This window comes from Neophocaena asiaeorientalis, unplaced genomic scaffold (genome assembly GCF_003031525.2).
Source record: "Neophocaena asiaeorientalis asiaeorientalis breed wild unplaced genomic scaffold, Neophocaena_asiaeorientalis_V1.1 scaffold76, whole genome shotgun sequence".
Taxonomy (NCBI): Eukaryota; Metazoa; Chordata; class Mammalia; order Artiodactyla; family Phocoenidae; genus Neophocaena; species Neophocaena asiaeorientalis.
Window position 1 is genome coordinate 1,014,702 of NW_020173668.1, and position 17,915 is coordinate 1,032,616.

The 17,915-nt window shown below is 54.4% G+C and overlaps 1 protein-coding gene across 1 annotated transcript in view; it reads right to left on the reverse strand.

Moving 5' to 3' along the window:
- Positions 1-9,575: 9,575 nt before the first annotated feature.
- The window catches only part of LMNA (lamin A/C), an 18,358-nt gene continuing 10,018 nt past the window's right edge, over positions 9,576-17,915 (reverse strand). Inside the window, exons 2-12 of the mRNA XM_024748325.1 lie at positions 15,735-15,891; positions 14,295-14,420; positions 13,864-14,034; positions 13,536-13,661; positions 12,760-12,980; positions 12,444-12,666; positions 11,907-12,014; positions 11,679-11,798; positions 11,158-11,247; positions 10,076-10,345; positions 9,576-9,799 (exon numbers count right to left, since the gene is read on the reverse strand). Of these exons, the coding sequence (XP_024604093.1) occupies positions 9,773-9,799; positions 10,076-10,345; positions 11,158-11,247; positions 11,679-11,798; positions 11,907-12,014; positions 12,444-12,666; positions 12,760-12,980; positions 13,536-13,661; positions 13,864-14,034; positions 14,295-14,420; positions 15,735-15,891 (1,639 nt within the window). The 3' untranslated portion in view covers positions 9,576-9,772. The remainder of the gene's footprint in view (positions 9,800-10,075; positions 10,346-11,157; positions 11,248-11,678; positions 11,799-11,906; positions 12,015-12,443; positions 12,667-12,759; positions 12,981-13,535; positions 13,662-13,863; positions 14,035-14,294; positions 14,421-15,734; positions 15,892-17,915) is intronic.

A 17,915-nucleotide genomic window follows, 5' to 3' on the forward strand; every position in this document is an offset into this window, starting at 1 on the left:
CATGGCAAAGGCTCCATTGCCAGGTTCAGGTTCTGCCATTTCTTACTAAACCACTTTACCAAGAAGATGCCAGAAGCCTTCTTTGGCTAACCCCCTGAGACCTATTAGGAGAAAGTTTGTGCTATAAGAGGAGGGATTGAGGGAAGACTTCAGAAAGGACTTTCTAGAGGTCCAGATGAGATAGGGCTAAAAAGAGACAAGCTTGAGCTGGATTCTTTCCCATCTGTGAGGCAAGCAGGGGTCTGGGTGGAAGCTTTGGGAGCTGGGCCTGGTGTCCTCTTCCAGCCCTCATCCTGAGCCACTGTTTACCAGAGTTCCCTCCTGTTCCCCCTGGGCCTCAACTTCTTCACTGCTAAAATGAGGAGTTGAAAAAGCCCCTTCCAGGGGACTTCCCTGGTGGTCCAGTGGTTAAGACTCCATGCTTCCACTGCAGGGGGTGTGGACTCGATTCCTGGCCGGGGAACTAAGATCCCACATGCCCTGTGGCCAAAAAAAAAACAAAAAGGAAAAAAGAAATGGAAAACAAAAAGCCCCTTCCAGGTTGGCCTCTCTTCGCCTGTGGGAAGATTGTGAGAAAAGGTACCATGGGACTGGGGAGCAAGAGCCCTGGATCCGGGGCTTCCCTTGTGGTGCAGTGGTTGAGAGTCTGCCTGCCGATGCAGGGGACGTGGGTTCGTGCCCTGGTCTGGGAAGATCCCACATGCCGTGGAGCGGCTGGGCCCATGAGCCATGGCCTCTGAGCGTGTGCTTCCGGAGACTGTGCTCTGCAATTGGAGAGGCCACAACAGTGAGAGGCCCGTGTACCGCATAAATAAATAAATAAAATTTTTAAAAATTAAAACAAAAATAGAGCCCTGTATCCCAGGCCTGCATACCTGTAACTTGCTGTGTGATCATAGGCAGGGCACTTGCCCTCTCTGATTCACATAGGTAAAACGATGGCTTTCCAGCTTACCTGGGAGCAGCTTGGCTTATCTCTAGACTTAGTATTTTTAGGAAGAAGGAAGTGAGTGTGCTGGTGCCGGCCCAGGGCAGGGAGTTTCACAGGCCAAACCTGGTTCCCCTTTAGATTAGGTCTGCGTTGGGATGATGGTTGAGCATTTCTGTCCAGGGCAGGGCAAGAAGGGTCTGTGGTGAAAGCAGAAGTGGACTGAGCAGAGCTGCTACCACTTCCCCCCACTTCCTGACATGCCATCCTGTGTGCCCTCAGCCCGAGGCCCTTGGGAACTCAGAGGGTGCCTACAGGCTCTTCTTCCCCAGGACTGGGACACACGGCAGGAGGGGAAGAAATGATTTGGAATCAAGGTGGCAGGGATTAGAGGAAACTGGGCTAGGGCTGTAACAGGCAGGTTGGACTGCAGAACGACTTTACACCCGGGGGTGTCCTTGGCCCCCATCTCTTTCCCTTTTAGGGGAACTGGTCACAGTCTCTGTGGCAGAACTGGAAGGGACTACATTTCCATTTCTGAAAAGGGAGTAAAGTAGGGGGAGTCTACAGCCCCCGCCCCCAGCTCCACTTCATTCCAGGTTACCCAGCTGGGCTTCGGGGAACCTCTCCTGGCTTTGACATATGGAAATCAAAACTTGCAGGCAGGAGCTAAGTTGTCTTGACGAGGGAGCAGGGGCTTAGTCTCCGGTGGGGACTGTGGCTGTAGTTAGAAGTTTGCTGGGGTACGCTGGACTCCCAAGTCCCCTGTATCTAGCTCACTGGGGTAGAGAAAGGAGAACCTTTCTACAGCCTAATCTCCATTTCTCCTGCTGAGGTACACACAATTCTATTTACTCTGGTTTGCTTAGCCTCAGTTTCTCCATCTGTGGGAGGACGGCGTCAGGGCCCTATGTCTTTAATTTCAGGAAGAGCAGGAAATGGCTGGATGGAGGTTAGCAAATGAGGGTCCCAGGAAAATAAGATGGGGGAGTGAAGGGTGAGGATACGCAGGCATCCTGCCCCCTAGGCTCTGTCCCTCAAGATACCTGGGGCTACCCTTCCCCCAGTCCGAGGCTGGAGGACCACTCAGAGGGCCCCCTACATTATCCATTGAAGTTGGCACACAGATATTCCGTGTCCATAGGGCTAGGAAACTGACATCCCACGCCACCCCATCCCACCCCAGGGACCACGGTCCCCCTTCCCCACCACTTTCAAGCCTTACCCCCAGCCCAGCAGTGGAGACCCTAACCCAGGCGTCCAAGACTTCCAGCAGAGTCTGTACCAGGCAGGGGGCGGAGCAGAGGCAGGCAGGGCAGGGGGAGGGGTGGGGGCCCTGCCAGCCCCCTCCAGTGCCCCAGTTCCCAGGCAGCTCTTAAAGGGACCAAGGAGAATTAGCTAGGGGCAGCTTAAGGGGGTAGGTGTAGAGGAAAGTAGGTGGTGGGGAGAGGATTAGGTTTGCCAGGGACAGGAGGGCCAGAGTAGGGGGCCTGACACATCCTCTATTCCCCTGGAAACCCCCAGACTCCTCAGTCTAGCCCTTTCTTCCTCCCATACGACCCCCATTTTGGCCACCCCGCTTATGACTACCACCTCTTCGAATCCTGGCCCCTATTCCCCTTGGGCCCTTGCCCACTTCCTCCCCCCTTCCCCATATTCGTGCCACCTCAGTCTCCGGTGAGAGCTGCCAGCTGGCACTGACTGGTACTAAGCACGGAGAATCAGCCCAAGGATTGTAAGGGACTGAGGCCTGGCCCCAGAGGGGGAGGGGAGGCCAGCACCTCAGAGTCAATTTAGGGTGGGGGAGGGCGGGAGGCACCTTCCGCTCTCAACTACCTTCTAAGTCTTGTTTCCTCCGCCCCTCCCTGGGTAGGGGTCACTGAGGTGCTGGGGAGGCTAAGAGACAAAGGGTCCTGGCTCAGCCCCTCCCCCTCCTACTCCCTGATCAGCTGTCAGGGTGGCGACATAGAAAAGGAAAATGACTTAACCAGTTACCTCTGGCCCTGGAGGGACAGGGGGCAGCTGAGAGATACATATAAGTAGAGGGAAAGAGAAGTGGAAACTGAAAGACAGCAGTGAACCAGCAGAAAATCTCAGTTCTCATATCACTGCTCTGCTCAAAAATCCCCCCTGGCTCCCCAGTGCCTGTGGAATTAATTTCAAACTCCCTGACTGGTGTTCTAGACCTCCTCTCATCCCTTCAGCCTGGGAAGGCTCCGCCCGGTCCACTTGGACCCTGCCTTTCCTCAACTTTCAGTTTAGACTCTATGCCCTACCTGGGATGGTATTTCTCCTCATTTCTACCTGATAGAAATGTTCCATGCCCTCCCCACAAAAGGACCCCTTCCTCTGTAAAGCCCTCCTGGGTCCTCCCACAGTATTCTGAGTTGCCACAGTGTTTTCTGGGAATCAGGAGTCCTGGAGTGAGCTGGGTGATTTCAGGTAAACCTCTCTTCTCTCTGGGTCTCAGCTGCCTCACTTAAAATGGGAATACTAACAGTCTGCCCCCTATTGTTTTGGAAGTAATTTGGCTAAAGGTCTCAGGTTCTGCAAAAGTGCTCCCACTGAGTCTATTTCTGAGTCTATGCATTTACAAATACTTATAAATCACCTACTATATTGTCAGACACTGCACCAGGTAATGGGGATTCAAAAAGACAAAAACACCTCTTCTCAGGTGTATGTATTCCAGTATGGAAGACAGAAAATGAACAAATATACAAACAAAATATGTCCAGTGATGATAAGTGCTCTGGAGAAAAACAAACCAGGGAAGGTGGCTCAGAATGAGGAGGAGGATGCTATTTTATTAAATTTGGTCCGGGAAGGCTTTATTAGGTGGTGACATTTGAATAGAGACCTGAAGAAAGTGAGGGAACAAGCAAGCAGATATTTGATGGGAAAAGGGGTCCAGGCAGAGGGAACCACTAGTGCAAATGTCCTGAGGCAGTCGTGTGCTTGGTGTGTTCTAGGAATTACATGGGCAGTCACTGCAGCTTAAGTAGAGTAAGCACGAGTGAGAGCCGTGAGAGACGAGCTGGAAGGGTCGTCATGCCTGGCTTTGCATGCCATTTAGAGGACTTTGGCTTTTACACTGAGTGCTTTGGGAAGGCTCTGGAGAGTTCTGAGCAGAGGAGTGACCCAACAATTACAGGACCACTCCACTGCTGTGTGGAGAATAAAGTGTATGGAGCAAGGGCAGGAAACTAATGCCATAACCCAGACAAGAGATGGTAGTGGTGGTGAGAATAAACTGGATTCCAGATATATCTTAAAGATGGAGTTGGCAAGATTTACTAATGGACTGAACGTGGGGTATGAGAGGACAAGAGGAGTTAGAGACAAACTCCAGGGTGTTTGGCCTGAGCAACCGGAAAGAAGAGTGGTCATTGGCTGAGGTGGAGAAGATTATAGACAGAGCAGATTAGAGTGGAGTGGAGGTGTAGAAATCAGCGTATCGGTTCTGGACATGTTAACTTTGAGAGCCATTAGACTGTCAAGTGGGTATTCAGGTCTGGAGTTCAGGGCAAAGGAATGAGCTAAAGGTATAAACTTGAGAGTCACCAATATATGGATGGTATTTAAAGCCATGTACCTGGAGGAAGTCTCTCAGGGCCTAAGTGTAGACAGAGGAGAGAAGAATTGAGCCCTGGGTCACTCCATCCATCAGAGGTCAGGGAGAAGAGGAAGATTCAGCAATGTCAGCTGAGCAGTGACAAACAAGGTCAAGGGAGATGAAGACTGAGAAGTGGCAGCTGGGTTAGCAACGTGCAGGTCATGGGGACCTTGCAAAAGCAGTCTTTTGGGAATGAAGGAGGAAGCAGATCAGCAGCTGAGAGTGAAGAGGGGAAGTCTGAAGAGAGAGGACAGGTATGAAATAGTCATCTGGAGAAAAGGGATGACTGGGCTAGGGACAGGAGTAGCAGGGGAGGGAGTCCCAGGGGTGCGTGGTCATGACTTTAAAGACCAGTCAGCAGGGGAATCATCAGAATTCCATCCGAAGAAACTACCTGAAATCTTTAAAGACAAGACATTCACTGCAGCATTATTTACAATCATAAAGTTGAGAATTAATCTAAATGTCCAGAGGGGGTGGTTAAATGAAGTGTTGTATATTCATTCAGCCATTAAAAATGGCTGCAAAACACAATATATTTGCAAAACATATGACTTAATAGCTATAGATAGATAAAATTGAGAGGAAAAGCTTTCTCCCTTATCTTCTTCTTTTTTTTTTTTTTTTTTCCGTACGTGGGCCTCTCACTGTTCTGGCCCCTCCCGTTGCGGAGCACAGGCTCCGGACGCGTAGGCTCGGCGGCCATGGCTCACGTGGCTCACGTGGCTCCGGGCCCAGCCGCTCCACAGCATGTGGGATCTTCCCGGACCGGGACACGAACCCGTGTCCCCTGCATCGGCAGGCGGACTCTCAACCACTACGCCACCAGAGAAGCCCCATTTCTCCCTTATCTTAAGAACCAATATGAAAAAGGTAATCTTGCCAGTAGAAAGATGAGCAAAAGGGTTAGAAACATGTTATTCACACCAGAAGAAATGCAAAAAACCAATATATGTGGATGGAAAAAAGTTTCAACTTCTCTTCAAAGAAATGCAATTTGAAACACTAATGAACTATAATTGTTTTCCTAACAAGATTAAAACTGACAAAAATCCTGGTGTTGGGAAGAGTTTGGGAAAAAGTGGGCTCTGCTGCAGGTGAGAATGGTAATGACCCAGTTTCTCTGGATGACACTTAACAATATTATCAACGGCCTTTATAATATGTATATACCTTTGTCTCAGCTAGTCCCCTTCTTGGAATTTACTTCTTGGAAATGCCCAGAGATGTGTGCAAAGATGTCTGTTCCAGGACACATTTATTTACAAGAGCCAGGAGAAAATTGTAAATATATGTATATATTTGAAAATTGCAAACAAAATGCTTGAAGGCCTTCCCCCATAATGTTCATAGTGTTCACCCCTGAGTAGTGGCAGCACAGATGATTATAATATTTTTCTTTCTCTTGTTCTACCCTCTCTGTAATGGCCAAGTATTACTTACATGATAGGAAAAGAGTCAATGTTGTTATTATTGTTTTTAACAAATTTACTTATTTATTTATTTTTGGCTGTGTTGGGTCTTCGTTGCTGCATGCAGGCTTTCTCTAGCTATGGCGAGCAGGGGCTACTCTTCGTTGCAGTGCACAGGCTTCTCCTTGCAGTGGCTTCTCACAGTGGCTTCTCTTGCTGCAGAGCATGGGCTCTAGGTGTGCGGGCTTCAGTAGTTGTGGCACGAGGGCTCAGTAGTTGTGGCTCTTGGGCTCTAGAGCGCAGGCTCAGTAGTTGTGGGGCACGGGTTTAGTTGCTCCGCGGCATGTGGGATCTTCCCCGACCAGGGCTTGAACCCATGTGCCTTGCATTAGGCAGGTGGATTCTTAACCATTGCGCCACCAGGGAAGTCCCAAGTCAATGTTATTTTGAAATAACATTGGAAAGTGCTTATGCACGTTAACTGAGAATAGCAGAATCAAAGTTTAAACCACGGTGAGACCTTAACTATGTAAACTATCAATAAATATATGTTCAGGAAAAAAAAAAATCTGGAAGGAAATCCACCCGGGGTTGCCTCTGGGTGATTGAAAGGGATGACTTCTTTTTTCTTCTTTGTAATTACCTGTGTTTTCCGTTTTACTACAGAGTATGTGTTACATGTTATTAACAGCAACAAAATTCTTAATAGTCATTTGTGGTCCGCTGAGTGTCATGTGAAGTAACCACGTGTGCGACGCACCCGCTGGGCTGAGTGGTAGCTACCAATTCGACTGCATGGTCGGCTTGCCGCAGCTTTTGCGGGTTTGCCTTATCGCTCTGCCCTCCTCAAGAGCCAGGACCTCGCCGGCTGGTCCTGGTGCTTCCCAGCCCACAGTGCGCACGTAGCCTTCCATGTTCAGAGCCCGCGCCATCCATCGGGGTCCTGCTGGGCTCAGGGGGAAGCAACGGCGTGGGTGGGGCTCTGGCGCCCCCACGTGTCCATCCCAGGAAGTCCTCATTTAGAAGAGACACAGGGGCTTCCGTGGTGGCGCAGTGGTTGAGAGTCCGCCTGCCGTTGCAGGGAACAGGTTCCCCGGTCCGGGAAGGTTCTGCAGGTTCGTGCACCGGTCCGGGAAGATCCCACATGCCGCGGAGCGGCTGGGCCCGTGAGCCATGGCCGCTGAGCCTGCGCGTCCGGAGCCTGTGCTCCGCAACGGGAGAGGCCACAGCAGTGAGAGGCCCGCGTTCCGCAAAAATAAATAAATAAATAAAAAAGAAGAGACACAGGACTCCAATGATGCCCAAGACCCCATACCCACTTGGGACGCCTGAGGCCTTCGCCTGGGACTGAGAAAGGGTTTCCTTCTTCGAAGCTGCCCACCTCAGAAAGGGACCACTTCCTCAAGCCCACGCCTCATCCTCTCAGCATCCCTTTCCCAGAGACACCTGGTTTCAAGCCCATGGGGAACCAGAACTTTCCAGCAGGACTTAAGAGACTTTTCTCCTCTCATTCATTTTGCTTTCTCCAATTCGTTTTCCCACAAACCCAGACATGCTCTTTTTGTCACTGACTTTTTTTTTGGCTGCGTTGGGTCTTCGTTGCTGCACGCGGGCTTTCTTTAGTTGCATCGAGCGGGCAGGGGCTACTCTTACTTGCGGTGCATGGGCTTCTCATTGCGGTGGCTTCTCTTGCTGTACTGCGGTGGCTTCTCTTGCTGTGGAGCACGGGCTCTAGGCGCGTGGGCTTCAGTAGTTGTGGCACACGGGCTCTAGAACGCCAGCTCAGTAGTTGTGGCGCATGGGCTTCACTGCTCCGCAGCATGTGGGATCTTCCCAGACCAGGGCTTGAACCCGTGTCTCCTACATTGGCAGGCAGATTCTCAACCACTGCGCCACCACTGACTTTTGACTGCAGGCTCAACTCCTCTGTCCCAGGGAATATAAACTTATATTTTATCATCACTATTTTCTTTTCAGACGGGGAGCATAGTGTCACAGAAGTAGGGGTCTACAGCCAGGACCCTGGGTTCTCTGCCATCTACTAGCTGTGTGGTCTTGTCGAGTTAACTCTGAGTCCCCATTTCCAGGGGCAAAGGGGACAATATCCACCTGTCAAGACAGTATGAGGGTCCAATGAAATAGCGCAGAGATGCTTTGGAATTTATAAAGGGCCAGAGAAAGTTTGGTTCCTATAGCTCATTTTCCCTGGTTGGGGCCCTTTCCCTCAGTCTGGGCTCCTCATTCCCCCAGATGACAGGCTCCCTCTCTGAGGCTCCTACTCCGCCTGACACGTCCCTTTGTCCACAGCAGTCCACGTTTTCTGGCTCCCAGTGGAATGTAAGGTCCCTGAGGACACGGAACACACTGTCTTGTCCATTTCCCTGTCCCTGAGCTGAGCATGGAGTGTGGCGCAGAGGGACATTAACTGCTTGTTTGCAAAGTCAGTCCTGCCCCTTTCCTGCTGCTCTCACTGGCTTCTATTCCCTCCTCCCCATCTGTCCTTGCCCCAGGTCCTGAGATGTCACCACCCTCAGACTGGGTCCATATCATCAAGTCTCAGTATTCACGCTGAGTTCAGGGTGCAGCACGAAGAAGGTGCTCGCTAAGTGCTGGCTGGTTGAAGAAAGTTTGGAAGGAAATGCTCTCCTTCAGGCTCTGCTTCTCTGAGGGACTTATGCAGAGAGAGCCCTGCACTGGGTGGGCAATGCTCAGGTCAGAGCCTCTCCCCATCAACCACCGCTGGGTGCCCAGATGTGCATCTGAAGCTCTGAGGGCCTTGTCGCATCTCCCTTAGAGCAGGGGCAAGGCTGGGCGGCGTGAGGATGCGGTGACTGAGCGACATTTATGTGTGTGTGTGTGTGTGTGTGTCTGTCTGTCTGTCTGCCCCTCAGAACACACAGTGACACCCACCAACAAAGACAGACACCACAGCAGCCAGGGGTAGAAACAACTAGTGTATTGATTTGGGGAGGAGAGAAGGGGTGCAGATGGGAAATGGGAGGCAAGGGGCTCCTTAAGTGTTTGCCAAAATCCACTGCCACACACCCTCCACCCTTCCTCATCTTCCTCCTCTGTGGTGGGGCCCCAGCAGGCTCTCCCCCATTCTAGTCAGCCTCCCTCTCCCTCCTCCGCTACACCCACCTGACCTCGATCTCCAGTGACTGGGCACAGCCCACCCCTGGCTCTGAAGCTGGGTGACAGCAGGCTCATTCTAACCTTTCTTCACCCTCCTTCTACCTCCCACCTCATTCCCATCTCTTGTCTAAATAACATACAGAAAAAGCAAGCGCAGCTGGTACCTGGGAGAATCAAGTCATCCCGGGGCTGGGGACAGGGGGGAACTGGGGGCGGGGCAGGCGGAGGAGCCTCAGCCAGGTGTAGTGGAACGATGGGGGATGGCCCAGGGGCCTGGCGGAGAAGACTCCACACCTGCCTCTCAGGCACCATGTCACAGGGTCCCCAGGATGGGGGCAGCAGGCAGGGCAGAAAAGCAGAAACTAGGCTCTGTAAAAAGCATCCCTTTCCCTTGGCTCCCTCTTTGGTTTTAAGGCAGATACAGAGTTCCCCAGAAGCAGGGAAGAAAAGGGGGGGATTGAGATAGATGCGCTTTTGGTGGGGGCTTATGTTTTTCCTTCAGTATAAAACCACTGTAGAAAATAACTTCTCTTAGAAAAAAACAAAAACATAGAAGAAAAAACAAAGGGGTATTTTTCTTTGGCTTCAAGCCCCTTCCCAGGAGGGGCAGGGCAGGGGTGGGCACGAGGTGAGGAGGAAGCAGGAGGCCTCCGCCCCCATCCCTGCCTGGCAGGTCCCAGATTACATGATGCTGCAGTTCTGGGGGCTCTAAGAGAGAAGAGAGAAGGGGAGAGGTGTGAGCCGCAGCACCTGGCCTGTACCCTCCCTCCCTTACCCCCCGCCCCACCCCTGCCCTCCAATCTGGGGCTCAGACAGGAGGGGCAGGATGCGGGAGCGACCATCTAGGATCTTGGGCTTCGGGGAGGAGGCTCCCACTCCCCCGGGCTGCGGAAGAGAAGGCTCTCCCCCCACAGGGCCACCCTAACCCTCAGGGACCAGGGCCCCCGCTGCCTGTGGGGGTGTAGAGGCAGAGGGACAACTCACCTGGGTTCGGAGTCTGGAGTTGCCCAGGAGGTAGGAGCGGGTGACCAGGCTGTCCCCGAAGCTGCCACCCCCACTGCCCCCCACACCGCGGTAGCTGCGAGTGACTGCGACACTGGAGGCGGAGGAGCCAGAGGAGATGGATCCGCCCACCTGGGCTGCCGAGCTGCTGGCAGACGCCTTGTCTGCAGGCTGCCCGCACGTCCCGCACAGCACGGTGCGCGAGCGCAGGTTGTACTCGGCGGGGTCCCCCGAGCTGCTGCCGTGGGAGCCCTGAGGAGGGAGACAAGGCTCAGGCCTGACGGCGAGTCTGAGACTGACTGCTCAGGCCCAACACCCAGGCTCCGCGCTCCTGCAGGTTCCCAGTTGCCAGGTGGGAAGGTGGGGTTCTGCGCTCAAGTAACCTAACCTAACCTAACCTAACCTAACCTAACCTAATGGCGGGTGAGCGATAGGGCTTAGGGGGCCCGGGGCTGGGAAGGGAGGACACGAAAGGGGGCAGGGTCATGAAGACTTGGGGATAGAAGACAGGGAATGGGAGTTGTGGCTTTGACTCTGTCCTAGCTACGCTGAGCTTAAGAGGGAAAGGAGAGAGAGTGGGCAAGCTTGTAGAGCAGCAGGCATGCAAAATTAGTTGGGAAGTGGCGCGGGTGAGAGAGACCGTTCTCCCAGGAAAAATGGGGGAGATGAGAGGCCATGCAGGTGACAGGAATGGGGAGGAGACAAGAAAGGAGATGCATGCGACAGAAATTGGGGGAGAGAGGCAGGGCTGGGTGCCCCACATCTGTCCTCCCATCCCTGTCCCAGGAGACAAATCCAGACCCTTGTCCACTGCTCCCATGGGAAGACTCCATGGCATCAGAAAGTTCCACTCCCTTCCTTACCAGAGTAGGGAACCCAGACACCTGGGTTCCCTGTTCAAGGTATAGGGAGGAGAGAGAAGAAAAGCCAGGGCAGCAAGTGAAGTTCCAAAACATTCTTTAATGAAAAGATTTTTGGGGCACGGGAAGGCCAGGGAGAGGCTGTCCCTAGGCCTGGCTGGGTGCCCCAGCGTGGGCTTGGCCTCAGCGGCGGCTGCCACTCACGTGGTGGTGATGGAGCAGGTCATCTCCATCCTCATCTTCGTCATCCTCAACCATAGTCACTGAGCGCACCAGCTTGCGCATGGCCACCTCCTGCCGGGGATACGAGAGCCCCAGGGGTTAGGGGCTCAGGGCCAGGGGAGGAGGTGTGCAGCATACCCAACCCAGTGACCACCCAAGAACCTTCGAGTGGCCTGCCCTTTGTCCAACCTGCTGCTTACTCTGTCCTCTGTGGTACTGGAGCTAAGGAACTTGTTTCTACCCCAGGGTGACACCGTCAAACTCTCTGGGTAGGAGCATCGTCTGCCTTAACAATCCTCACTGTCTAACCTCCACTCCTCCTGCTGCTGGGGGAGGCAGCTTTGGGTCTGTACACTGGGTAGAGAGTTTGGGGCCTGGGACTGCACAGGAGAGCTGGGAGAAAGTGGCCCTGAATTGGCCCCTTTGGGTTGGGGACAGCTGGCTCCTACTTTGGCCGTCAGGGGAACTTTGTCCAGTGAGAGGCCAGCCTGCGGCATACTCACTTCCCCAGTGGAGTTGATGAGAGCCGTGCGCAGGCTGTTTCCACAGCCCCAGGTGTTCTGTGCCTTCCACACCAAGTCGGTAGGGGGGCTGTGGGTGGCCCCAGCTCCTGCAGCCCAGATCTGGGAGAGGGAGAATTAGAGAAGGGTGCTCACTCCAGCACTCCCATCCTCGGGCCAACCCATCCCCACCCGAGGCCACCCCAGAGTCCCAAACACCCTGCCACTCACCGTCACCACCTGACCAGCCTTCAGAGTGAACTTTGGCGGGAAGCGGTAGGTCAGTAGGGGATCATCTCCATTCTGGCGCTTGATCTGCCAGTTGCCCATGGACTGGTCCTGCCAGGGAGAGAAGGGGAAGGTTGGGGGAGGCTCGTTCAGGCTCTTGGGTCTATCTCACTCTATTCTGCCCCTCGCTGCCTCCCCCTCAAGGATAAATAATAGCTACATCTATGGGCTCTTATGCTGTGCCAAACATACTCAGTACTTTCATTTTCCCAAGAATTCAAAGGGTTAGGGACTATTATTATGCCCATTTTACAGATGAGGAAACCGATGCTCTGAGAGGTTAAATAAATTGCCGAAGGTCTCGCTGCCACCGACGAGTCCCGGAGCCAGGACTGGAACCAGAGTGTGGAGGAGATAGCCACACTGCCCTGGTCTGCCTCTGATGGGAGGAACAGCCCTCCCCGCAAACTCCATCCCTTCACTTTCCAGGTTTTCTCCCTAACCCGGATGTATTCTCTTAGACCCAACCTGGGGGACTACCTCATTTGACTTGTTGCGCAGGCGTACGAACTTGCCCTCCTCGTCCACCTCCTCCACGGCCACGCGCCCGCTGGTGCGAGCGTGCTGGGAGAAGCTGCTGCGGCTCTCTGTGGACTCCAGCTTGCGCTTTTTGGTGATGCTGCCCCCACTCTGTGTCTGGGACGAGTGGGAGGAGGCCCGGCCGCGGCTGCGCTGTGAGGTGGGGCTGGGGGAAAGGCGTAGCCTGCGGAGGGGAAGACAGGGTGGGGGGCCTAGTCAAGGCCGGTGGCAGGCCGGAGGCGGCCGCTAGCACCTCCCCGACTCCCGCACAGCCCACCTCTCCTCCTCGCCCTCCAGGAGCTTGCGGTAGGCGTGGATCTCCATGTCCAGGGCCAGCTTGATGTCCAGCAGCTCCTGGTACTCGTCCAGCTGCTGTTGCATCCTTGCCCGCATTTCCGCCATCTCCCGCTCCTTGTCTGCCAGCAGCCGCCGGCTGGTGTCCCGCTCACGGGCCAGCGAGTCCTCCAGGTCCCTCAGCTTTGCTTCCTTGGCTGCCAGCTGGGTGACGGGGGGCAGGGGTCTGATGAGCTCCCAAGGGCCCCAAGTATGGAGACGTAAGGGGCAGGGGACACCCAGCTATCCTCCCCAGGATCTCCAGGCTCCCATCAGAGCCTTTTATGGCTCTAATGTGGCCTCGGCTGGCTGGTGACGACTGGGGAGGCCTTCTCAATATCCAACTGAAATCTCTTAATCTGAGGCTAGAACCTATTTCCTCTGCCACAAGTGGCACAGCCAGCTAGAAGAACATTGATGCTTTTAACACCTCACACTGGGTCTCCTGGCAGATCTATGAGTTAGGGAGGATAAGAATGATCTCCATATTCAAATGGGAAAACCAAGGCTCTGAGAAGGGAAGGTCTTACAGGCGAGATAAGAGGTAGTCCTGGAACAGCAAACAGGTCACCTGACTCCAAATCCTAGGCTTCTTACTCAGCCTGTGGTCCTGGGGCATGTTCTGTCCACTACCCTCCCCTCCTCAGGACTTCCACTTGACATCCTGACATCCTGCCCAGACTATTGGCTGATGGGGGAGGGGCGGGGTGGGGGCATCACCTGCTTCTGGAGCTGGCTGAGCTGGGCGGAGAGGCTGTCGATGCGGACGCGGGACTGCTGCAGCTCCTCGTGGGCGGCCCCCATCAGGTTGCTGTTCCTCTCGGCTGACTGCCTGGCATTATCCAGCTGGAGGGGAGGACACAGGGTTAGGGCTGCAGCGACCAAAGGCAGGAGGGACCTCAGAAGGGCATCACTGCTGCAGCGTCAGGTGCCGGGTACCCTGAGCTCCTGCCACCATCCTCCCGATCTCCCACAGGACATCTCAGGGTGGGCGGGTGGAGGGTTGCTGGGGGCAGAGGCAGCAAGGGAGCCCCGGGATAATGAGCACCTTGGCAGAATAGGTCTTCTCCAGTTCCTTCTTGTACTGTTCCACCTGGTCCTCGTGCTGGGCCCGCAGCTCCTGCAGGGCATCCGCCAGCCGGCTCTCAAACTCACGCTGCTTCCCATTATCAATCTCCACCAGTCGCGTCTCATGGCGGCGCTTGGTCTCACGAAGCTCCTGGAAGGGTTGGACCCAGAAACCAAAATCAGAACTAGTCCTTCAAGGATGAAACCCAAGTTCCCGGCCCAGTCCTAACCCTGAATGAAGTCACTATAAAGCCCCACTTTAACCTGGGGGCTGGCCACCCCCCAACTCCCCATCCACTAGTACAAGGGAGTCAGGCAGGGAGCTCTGCACACAGCTGATCCCCCAGCCCCAGCTCTGACGCCTGTCACCACCCAGCCCTGGTCTTCCGGTCTGCAGGGCACAGTTCCCACCTCGCTGTAGATGTTCTTCTGGAAGTCCAGCTCCTCCTTCAGGGTCTGCAGCCTGTTCTCAGCATCTACCCGCCGCAGCATCTCATCCTGAAGTTGCTTCTTGGCCTCACTCAGGGCTGCCTCGAGCTGAGAGGAAGGGGGCAGAGGTCAGGGAGAGGGATCATAGGACATCAGAGCTGGAAGGAAGCTGAGAAGTGGGCTGCGTCCAGCACATCCCTTTATATGTGCAGAAACAGGTCTAGGGGAGTGAGAGCCTTGGATACCCATAGAGGTAATAATATATTTATTCCCTCACAGTAATGACTCTGGGTAGGTACTGTGCTAAGAAAAAAAAAGACAGTGCCTCCTTTCTCTGGCACAACACAGCAATTGCTATAAAGGAAGTATGTCCAGAATACAGAAGGAACATGACGGAAGGAACCAAAGTGTGCCTGGGGTGGTAGAGGGGGCTTCCGGGAAGGCCTCCAAGAGGCTGAGATCTGAAGGACAGGTGAGTGGGGCAGACAGGAGCCAAGTGCAAAGGCACAGAGGGAAGAAGGCACACATGTGCACTAGTCAGTACTGCTGAAGTCTGAAGGACAGGGCTCAGCGGGTAGAGTGACAGCAGAGGCGGCCAGACTGGAAGGCAGGGGTTTGATCACGGAGAGACGCGCCCTTATCTGCCACAAAACAATCCTCTAAACCTCAAGTAGGGGTGCACCTGTCTTAGATCTTCATCTTAGAAAGCACAAGCTGGGAAGTGAAGCTGGGAAGGGCTGGGGGCAGGAACTGGGAGGAGAATGGCCCAGCCTTGGTTTTCTTGTCAACATGCTGGCTTCTCCTGGTCTCTCCACGGTGTACCGTGGCGGCAGGGCCTGGGAGGGAAGACAGCCCAGGACAGAAGCTTGGTGACTGTCTCTAGTCCTGGTCCTGCTCTGAGCAGATGTGGCTGTGAGATTGGGAACAAGCCAGCTTCTTTGAGTCTGTTCCTTAGCTTGTAACATGAGAGATTAGAGGCTAGAATACATAGCAAAGTGTTTTGAAAGTAAAGACCATCGTACACATGCTGAGCACTGAGAACATGCATCCATATGTGATCGACCATCAGCTCCCGATCAGGGCTCTGTGGACAGTCTACATCCTCTCCTGCCTCCCAGAGAGGTCATGGCTCTCTCTAGCAGGGTCAAACCGGGAGGGATCCAGGGCCAGGCACAATTCATTGCAAAGTTAAATGGAAATGGCTTGTGGATTCTTTTAAATTCACCGTGCTAGACACCATGGGCAGCAGAGGATGCAATATGGTCTGGATGGGTGCAACGATGGCAGGACATGGGAACGGCTCTGATGCCATGTGACAGGTCAGACTGGGCACCTCCTGAGGGGGCCTGGGGTGGATGAGTGAGTGTGCATTTGGCAGGGGAGGGGGGACAGGTGTCAGGTGGCATCACGGGCGGGCCTCACCTTGGCCACTTGCCCCCGCAGGTCATGCAGCTCGCCCTCCAGCGTGCGTTTCTCACTGAGAGCAGTGCTCAGTGCGGCCTCCTTGGAGTTGAGCAGAGCCTCCAGGTCCTTGAGCCGGGCCTGGGCAGCCATCAAGTCTCCCTCCTTCTTGGTATTGCTAAAGAAGCCAGGGAAGAGTGGGTTTAAGAGGAGGAGTCTGTGTTCCTAGAGAGAGCCAGGTCCCCCAGGGAGAGAGAGAAGTCAGGTTCTGGGAGGTCAGCTGTGGGGCCTGGCTCTGCTATCCTTCAAACTGCCAGGGGAGGGCATCCTTGACTTTGGTTTGTTTGCATCTGCCTGCTTCTGGGGCTGGACTCCCACTTCCCCCAAGGTCCCCAAAACCCCCTTCCTGCTTCTCCACCCTTCCCATGACTCAGTACTCAGGAACGTGCCTGGGGCCAAGGGCAAAGCTCGATCCCGTGAGATGAATGCTTTTCCCTCTCTCCCCTCCCATTCCTTCCCAAAGAGACAGAGCCACCTTTGTCTCCTGCCCCTTCCCACAGAGGGCCTTAACCTTCTCCCCCGACTCCACCCACCTTCCATTCAGCCAAGCCTCCTTCCCTGCGGGTACCCAGACAGCCAGGCTCCTAGGCCTTGGGTCTGTGTGTCCCTAACACTTATCAGTTTGAGACCTAAAGGTGTCTGTCACCTCCCCTAGTCCCTTTTACACACCGGGAACTGCTGGGAGGGAAAGTCTGGTTAAAGCTCAGGGAGACCTGGGATGAGGACGGCCAGGCATGGTACTGACCCTTCCCTTTCTCGGACCCAGTCTGGGTCCCCTGATCTGGGCAGAGCACAGGGGTTCCAGCCTCCCTCCCTCTGGGCCTCATCAGAGCCTGAGAATGCTGAGCCTGACACATCGACCACAGGCCTCAGCATCTGGCTCCAGATGCGACCCCCAGGCCTCCAGGTCCATCTGGGTTCCAGCCTTGAACCTCCCCACTCCTCAAACTGGGTAAAGCTTTAGCTAGAACCAACCAAACAGGGGTTGCCTCTGCCACCTCCCTTCCCTTTCTGGGCCGCTGATGATTTTTGCTGGAGAGTGACCTAGAGAAATAGAGGGATCCTATTTTCTTAAAGACCTCTGGGGAACCCAAGAACTTTTCAGTTGTAATGATCCCTTCAGCAATGCGTGGTGAGAGAAACCACTAGACCCAGGGAGTGGAAGGAAAGAGACAAGGGGCCTGGGCCCAGTTGCCATCTGCAACTCATCAGACTTCAAGCATGAACCCACCATGGCAGATGGAAAAAAGGAAAACCAAACGTGGGCAGGGGGAAAAAATTCTATCCTGGAAAGGAGAAAAGTGGCCCTGCCAACATTTTTCTCCTGCCACCAAAGCCCTCAGCTCCAGCAGACCCAACAATTCACTGTGAAGCAGGACGGAGAAGGCTAGACTGGAGGCAGCTCTGGAGGGAGGGCCCGAGACTGAGATGGTGTTCTCCTGCCACCAGCTTAGATTTCAAACAGGAGCCACCTCCCCTCCAACTGGGCTCCACTGGGAGGGGGGACAGAGCAACACCCAGACAGGCAAGGGAAGGACCCGAAGACCTGGGGGGAGCACCCCCAGCCTGCACACTTGCTCTGTCCAGGCCTCTGGCCACATCTCAGAACAAGCTGTTTAATGCAACAGTGTCTGTCTCCTGTGAAAAGAGGCCCTTCCAGATCTGGAGGATGTCTCCCCTCCTCCGTCTCAGCCAGAAAAGCTAAAAATAAAGTCAAAACCCAGCTCAGGTTTTGGCTGCCATCCGGCCCAGCCCCTGGCTGGGAGCATAGCCCCAACTTTCCATGACTTCAGAACTTTTCCGAAGCTGAGGCAGCTGCAGGGCGAGGAGGGAAAAAGAAGAAAAACTGCTGGTAAAGCGAAGCGACGCAGCAGACATAGATTCCGAGCCCCTTGGGCTGACTCCAAGGTTGGCAGGGACTTCCCAGCCAAGAGGCCTCTCTACCCTGCAGGCTAACGGCTGCAGCTGGCCATCCTGGGAGGCTCTCAGAATTTAGAGAACTAGAAGGAGCTGAGCATACGTTCAGCTTAATCCCCTCCTTGTACAGATGAGGAAACTGAGGCACAGAGGAGGAAGGTGAGTGACCCAGTGTCAAGCACAGCAAGCTGCTATGGGGACTGAGGGGGGGGTGGGGGTGGGGGT